Consider the following 7,500-nt stretch of genomic DNA (forward strand, 5'->3'; position numbering starts at 1 on the left):
GAGAGAGAGAGAGAGAGAGAGAGAGAGAGAGAGAGAGAGAATTCTTTTCCTTGTAGATTTTACTATGATGATTAGGAGGAGGGTACCGATGATGATGATGATGATTATCATCATGATCCCCATGATCATCATTTCCCTTCTCACAACCGACCGAACGAGGAAAGAAGACAGAGGTAAGAAGTAGAGACCCTTTGGAATTCTTTATTTGTTCGCTTACTCTCCTAACGAGAAGGACCTCTCCTCCACCTTCTTCTTCTCCTCCTTCTCCTCCCCCCTCTCTTCATTCTTTATCTTCTCCTGCTCTCTCTTCACCTTTTCCTTCCCTTCCCCTTTTCCTAGTCCTCCTCTTTCCCTCCTTGTCCTCCTCTCCCTCAATTTCCACCCCCCCCCTACTTCCTCCTCCACCTCTTCTTTCCCTTCTTTTTTCTCCTGTCTCTCCTCCACCACATCCTCCTTCTCCTCCCCCACCCTCCACTTCCTCATCCCCTCCCCACCTCCTCCTCTATCTCTCCTTCCCCTTCTTTTTTCTCCCCCTTCTCCTTACCTGCTTCTCCATCGCCTTCCAGACCTCCTCAAGGCTGACCTCGGGGTCGAAGCGGACACGCCCGTCTTCTGTCGTGGAAGGCGTCACCTCCCCGTCTTTGCCTGTGGAGGGCGGGGTGGTTGAGTAGGAGGAAGAGGAAAAGGAGGAAGAGGAGGAAGAGGAAGAAGAGGAAGAGGAGAAAGAGGAAGAGGAGGAAGAAGAGGAGGAGCAGGATGAGGAAGAGGATGAGGAAGGAGAAGGGGAGGAGGAGGAACAGGAAGAAGAAGAAAAAGAAGAAGAAGGGGAGGAGGAGCAGGAAGAAGAAGAGGAAGAGTAAGTGTAAGAGTAAGAGAGAGAAAGAGGAAGATGTGTGGGATGATGATGATGATGAGGAGAAGGAAGAGGAGTTGAAGGGGAAAGATGAAGATAAGAACGCGGAAAAGGAGGAGAAGGAATACGAGGAAGAGGAGGTGATGGAGGGGAAGAGAAAGAGGAAGAGGAGAGGGATGATGGTGGTGGTGACAGTGATGATGATGATGATGATGATGATGATGATGATGAGGTGGGGAGGATGAGGAGAAAGGGGAGTTGACCGGCGAGGAGGAGGAAAAGGAGAAGGAAGAAAACGAAGAGGAAGAAGTGAAGAAGCAGTAAGGGTAGGAGGAAGAAAAAGAAGAGAAATAAAGAAGCTTTATTTATCATTAGTTGAAAAGTTTGTTATATTTAATCCTTCTTTTGTAACTGTCTCACACTTTATCATTACTATCATTATTACTACATCATCATTATTACTACTATAACTATTACTGGTATCCTTTTTATTACCATCATCATTACTACTTCAAATATCATCATTACTACCATTTCTGTTCTTCGTGTCATGTTTTTATATGAAGAATAATATTATTATATTATGATTTTGTTTTTGTTTGTCTCGGGCCTTACTGAGTTTAATTGTAACAAGTACAGCGCTTGCCAGAGACCTACGGCGCACATGCGCTGGCTGACCGAGAGCCTAAAGATGCCAGCGACGACCACTTCCTCCCGCAGGCTGTTGTGCCAATCAGAAGAGGCGAGCGAGGCAAGTAACTTCATTGTTGCACTCTTGCACTCGATCCGATGCTTGAAATCAGAGAGGACAAGGAAGCCCCCCTCCCGCCGATGCAGCTTGGAGAGAGAGGTTTCAGACTTCATCGCTTCAGCAAGAGGTTCGGTGAATAACTAAGGTTGTACAGCGCGCAGATATGTCCCATCAGGTCTCTCGTGGTCTAAGGTAAATCCTACATATAGCGCACTATATCTATGGTCGACACAACGTAGGTCTTGTTACGTGGCGCCAACCCCGTCGCCTCTTGACATCGCCTTATGCACAAGGAGTTCCCTGGCCGTGGCGGTCTTGCTATGTGAACCAATGTCGGACTTTGCCATCACATAAAGGCAGTATAACAATTGATTCTGATGACAATAGCGATCAGTATTATTGTTATTATCATCTTTATCATCATGGTTATCATTATCATCAATATCAGGACTGTCGTGGTTTCCTTACTAAATATATCTATTGTTGCATGAAGTTATCTTATCAATGCTGAAATAATTACTATCAACTGTAATCATAGTATCATTATATTCCCAAATTTCGTTGCTATTATTTATGACATTAGTTATCAGTCCAGTTCATCCTCATGCAACTACTCTCACTCTTTCTCTCTCACTCTCTGTTTCTGTCTGTCTCTCTCTGTTTCTCTCTCTTTCTTTTCACTCCTTTTAATATTAATGAATTACGCCCATCAATTTCGGCAAAATGACGCCGCTCTCAACGACCCGCCTTCCTGCTTGTCCTTTCATAAGAATTTAATCAGAAACTTCATAAGAACTAAGCAATTACTTGACTACTTTCTTATGCATTCCGGAGTGGACTCCAGTACTCCTGCTCCCCCAAGAAACTTCAAGTGATTACAACTTCTTAAGACGCGAGAGCTTTTAAACTTCCTATTTAAATTCCAAGGTCGATGTCTTCGTCTGGTGTAGGGTTTGTATTTTTTGTTTTTGTCTTATTTTTTCTTATTTTTCTTTTCCTCTCTCTCGTTCTTTATACATTTTCTCTTTCACTTTCCTCACTTCCTTCTTCTTTTCCTTTTGTTATTTTCTTTCACCTTAATGTTATTGATAGTAGTAGCAGTAGCAGCGATAGTAGTGGTAGTGGTCGTAGCAGTAGTAGTAATGATAATAGTAAAAGTGATAGGTATAATGATGATAGTAATGATAATAACCTCATCTTATTATTCTAAAATCTTTTCCAGTCTACTAAAATCCAAACTGAAAAAAATATCTAACAATTATTAAGAAACAAATTTCTCAAAAGTTATCATGGGTGTAAAATATGTCTTATGTATTATAGGTGCAAAGAAGTATGTCGTGTATTACGAGTACAAAAAAGTATGTCTTGTGTATTATGGGTGTAAATAGTATGGCATGGGTATTATGTGTAAAGAAGTGTGTCTTGTGTATTATGGGAACTTATTTGAATATGCTGTGACATATACAGCTCGAGATATATTTCAGGAAGGAGTAAAGGTATACAAGTATAGGTAAGTATGTAGCAGAGCAAGGAACATCATCACAACGCAAAGTACACAGAAACATGCCAATTATATGAATCAAAAGTAAATAAAGCGAACATATGTGATAACGTACTCAACATGGCGACGGGGAAGTGGATGAGGTAGAGATCCACATAGGAGAGGTTCAGGCGTTCGAGAGATCGGAGCATCCACGCCTCCACTTTGCTCTCATGGAGGCCGGTCGGTGGAAGCTGCGGGGAGATCAGTGAAAAGTCTTGTGGTTTCAGATATAAACTGAAATTATTAAGAGTATATGCGATTATATAACGACTACATAAACACAGACTTACACATGTACACAAACTGGGATACACACCCGAACGGACACGCATGCACACAGATAAACACAAAAAACACCAGAAGATATACGTTTTCGATCTCCAAACCACATCCCCACTACCCCCCCCCCCCCCTCCGCCATTACTCACCACCTTTTCCTTAACCACAATAACCACAAACAAACACCAAGGCATCCCCCCTGCCTTAGTGTTATTTACAAACACATAAATACGTTTCCTCCCTTACCTTATGCCCCTTAATTTCACACAAACACCCTTACCTTCTCTACCTGATATTCATAAAGAAAAATTAATGTACAATAGACCTATTACAGCCCTTCGCCTCTCCCTCCTCTCTCACCCCCCCCCCTCCCTCCCTTATCCCTTATTTCCTTCCTACATCAGAACTGCATCTCCTAACCTCTCTTCACCTCCCTGTATAATACACCTTCATTTCCCTTCCTTCCTTACCTTACCTTTAAATCCCCCCCCCCCCCCCCGCTTGCCCATTCTCTCTTTGCCTTCGCCCTCACTTGGGTCTCACGTTCTCTTGGACTCTCCTTCGTCTCCCTTCCCTTCACCTTTTACTTCGCTTACTTCACATATTACTTCCTTTCCTCAAGCATCTCTCCTACCCTTCCTCGCCTCGCTCTTCCCTCCTTCCCTTCCCCCATTCCTCGCTTCGCCCTTCCCTCCTCCCCCTCCTCGCTTCGCCCTTCCCTCCTCCCCCTCCTCGCTTCGCCCTTCCCTCCTCCCCCTCCTCGCTCGCCCTTCCCTTCCCTTCCTTTGCCCTTCCCTCCTCCCCTTCCTTATCCCGCCCTCCCCTCCTCCCCCTCCTAGCTTCGTCCTTCCCTCCTACCCTTCCTCGGCTCGCTCGCCCTTCCCTTCCCGTCCCTTCCCTTACCCTTCCCTCCTCCCCTTCCCTATCCCGCCCTTCCCTTCACCCCTTCCTCGCCACGCCCATCACCTTACCTTCCCTTGCCCTCCCCTCCTCCCCCTCCTCGGCACGCCCTTCCCTCCTCTCCCTCCTCGCCACGCCCTCCCCTCCTCCCTCTCCTCACCCCGCCCTTCCCTCCTCCCCCTCCTCGCCCCGCCCCCCACCTTACCTTCGTGGTCACAAACACCTCCTCCCGCTTGATCTTTCCCGCCGATATCCACTCGCCAAGGACGCTACCGATCACGTGTTCGTTCTGGTAGAAGGCGGCGGTGTCGAGGTGTCGGTATCCGCACTCCAAGCCGGCCCTGATCGCTCGCCTGGCATCCTCATCCGACATCTGGGTGGGCGGGTATTTCGGGTTAGCGGGTATTTCGGGTTAGCGGGTATTTCGGGTTAGCGGGTATTTCGGGTGGGTGGGTATTTCGGGTGGGTGGGTTTTTAGGGTGGGTGGGTATTTTGGGTGGGCGGGTATTTCGGGTGGGCGGGTATTTCGGGTGGGTGGGTATTTTGGGTGGGTGGGTATTTCGGGTGGGTGGGTATTTTGGGTGGGCGGGTATTTCGGGTGGGTGGGTATTTTGGGTATGCGGGTATTTCGGGTGGGTGGGTATTTCGGGTGGGTGGGTATTTCGGGTGGGTGGGTATTTCGGGTGGGTGGGTATTTCGGGTGGGCGGGTATTTCGGGTGTCGGGTATTTTGAGTGGGTGGGTATTTTGGGTGGGCGGGTATTTCGGGTGGGTGGGTATTTTGGGTGGGTGGGTATTTCGGGTGGGTGGGTATTTCGGTGGGTGGGTATTTTGGGTGGGCGGGTATTTAGGGTGGGCGGGTATTTTGGGTGGGCGGGTATTTCGGGTGGGTGGGTATTTCGGGTGGGTGGGTATTTCGGGTGGGTGGGTATTTCGGGTGGGTGGGTATTTCGGGTGGGCGGGTATTTCGGGTGTCGGGTATTTTGAGTGGGTGGGTATTTTGGGTGGGCGGGTATTTCGGGTGGGTGGGTATTTTGGGTGGGTGGGTATTTCGGGTGGGTGGGTATTTCGGTGGGTGGGTATTTTGGGTGGGCGGGTATTTAGGGTGGGCGGGTATTTTGGGTGGGCGGGTATTTCGGGTGGGTGGGTACTTCGGTGGGCGGGTATTTAGGGTGGGCGGGTATTTCGGGTGGGTGGGTATTTTGGGTGGGTGGGTATTTCGGGTGGGTGGGTATTTCGGTGGGTGGGTATTTTGGGTGGGCGGGTATTTAGGGTGGGCGGGTATTTTGGGTGGGTGGGTATTTCGGATGGGCGGGTATTTCGGGGGGTTGGTGTGTGTGGGAGGGTAGGTAACAGATGTTAGGGTAAGTCTGGTGGGGCGGTTGTGGGCTTAGGATGGTGTGTGTGTGTGTGTGTGTGTGTGTGTGTGTGTGTGTGTGTGTGTGTGTGTGTGTGTGTGTGCGTGTGCGTGTACGTGTGCGTGTGCGTGTGCGTGTCCGTGTGCGTGTGTGTGCGTGTGTGTGCGTGTGCGTGCGTGCGTGTGCGTGTGTGTCTGCGTATGTCTGCGTGTGTGTGCGCGTGTGTACATACATACAAACATAACTTATACATGGCTGCAATTAGCGGGACCATAATAGATATTCTGCTAATACGAAATTCACCAAGAAATCTGTTTCTTCTTGCAAAACGTATCGCTTGTCAAAGTCCGGATTCTGAAACTTTTTTTTTCGTTAATGTTGCAAAGGTGAAATCTGGTTTCGTTAATATTGCAAATGTGATTTTCGTTTCTCTACTGTTCTTCCGAAAATCTTAGATATTTTATAGACGAATCAACACATTTTTCAAATCAGTTTCTTCGTATTTAATGTATTTGAAAAAGAAATTAATTATTAACAAAAAAGAGGAAGAAAAAGACAAGAAGAGGAAGAGGAGGAGGAAGGGGAGAAGGAGGAGGTGCAGGAGGAGGAAGAGGAGGAGGAGGAGGTGGGGAAGAAGAAGAGGGAGAGGATGAATAGGAAGAGGGAGGAGAAGGAGACAAAGAAGAAGAAGAAGGAGGTGGTAGAGGAGGAAGACGAATGGGAAGGGAGGAGGAGGAAAAGGAAGAAGAGGAGGAGAAGGAGAAGGAAGTGTAGGAGGAGGAAGAGGAAGAAGAGGAGGAGGAGGAAGAGGAATATAAAGGGGTGGAGGAAGAGGAGAGGAGGAGGAAGAGGAATATAAAGGGGGAGGAGGAAGAGGAGAGGAGGAGAAAGAAGAGGAGGAGGAGGAATAGGAGAAGGAAGGGGAAGGGGGGAGGAGGGGGAGAAGGAGTAGGAGGAGGTGGTGGAGGAGGAGGAAGAAGAAAAGGAAGAGGAAGATGAGGAGGTGGAGGAAGATGAGGAGTAATAGGAGTAGGAAGGAGAGGGAGGAGGAGGAGGATGTGGAAAAGGTAGAGGAGGAGGAGGCCGAGGAGTAGGAAGGGGAGGAGGAGGAGGAGGAAGGGGAGGAGGAGGAGGAGGAGGAGGGGGAAGGAGAGGAGGAGGAGGAGGAGGAGGAGGAGGAGGTGAAAGGGGAGGAGGAGGAGGAGGTGGAGGAGGAGGAGGAGGAGGAGGAGGAGGTGGAGGAAGAGGAAGAAGAGAACGAGAAGGAAAAGTAGGAAGAAGAGAAGAAAAATACAGTAGTACAACTAATATTAATGACTATAATAGGAATAACATTGATATGAACAATAATGATGATAGTATTTGTATTGGAATTAGTAGTAGTAGTAGTAGCAGTAGTAGTAATGGTAGTAGTAGTAGAAGTAGAACTAGCATTAGTAATAGCAGTAGTAGTAGTAGTAGTAGTAGTATCAACAGCAGTATAAGTCGTTATAGTAGTTGTAAAAATGATAATGATAACAAGAATAAAGATAACTTCAAAAATAATATCAATGATGATGATGATGATGATGATGATAATAATTATATCAATAACAATGTAAATTGTAATGATATTATTGATAATAGTAATTATGAGAACGATGGTGATAATAAGGTAATAATAATAACAATATTATGAATGATGATGACGGTGACGATAATAATTAAGATCATTGTGGTGATTATGAATATGAATATGAGGATCAATATTAATATGAAGATTAAGATGATGATAGTGATGATGATGGTATTGATAATAACAATAATAATGATTCTCA

At 46.7% G+C, this 7,500-nt stretch overlaps 1 protein-coding gene across 1 annotated transcript in view; it reads right to left on the reverse strand.

The window, feature by feature from the left end:
* LOC113816554 (aldo-keto reductase family 1 member A1) overlaps positions 1-7,500 on the reverse strand; it is a 29,671-nt gene that overhangs the window by 20,845 nt on the left and 1,326 nt on the right. The window contains exons 3-5 of the mRNA XM_070127409.1: positions 4,532-4,699; positions 3,221-3,338; positions 545-645 (exon numbers count right to left, since the gene is read on the reverse strand). Coding sequence (XP_069983510.1) covers positions 545-645; positions 3,221-3,338; positions 4,532-4,699 — 387 coding nt within the window. The remainder of the gene's footprint in view (positions 1-544; positions 646-3,220; positions 3,339-4,531; positions 4,700-7,500) is intronic.

This window comes from Penaeus vannamei, chromosome 2, assembly GCF_042767895.1.
Source record: "Penaeus vannamei isolate JL-2024 chromosome 2, ASM4276789v1, whole genome shotgun sequence".
Taxonomy (NCBI): domain Eukaryota; kingdom Metazoa; phylum Arthropoda; class Malacostraca; order Decapoda; family Penaeidae; genus Penaeus; species Penaeus vannamei.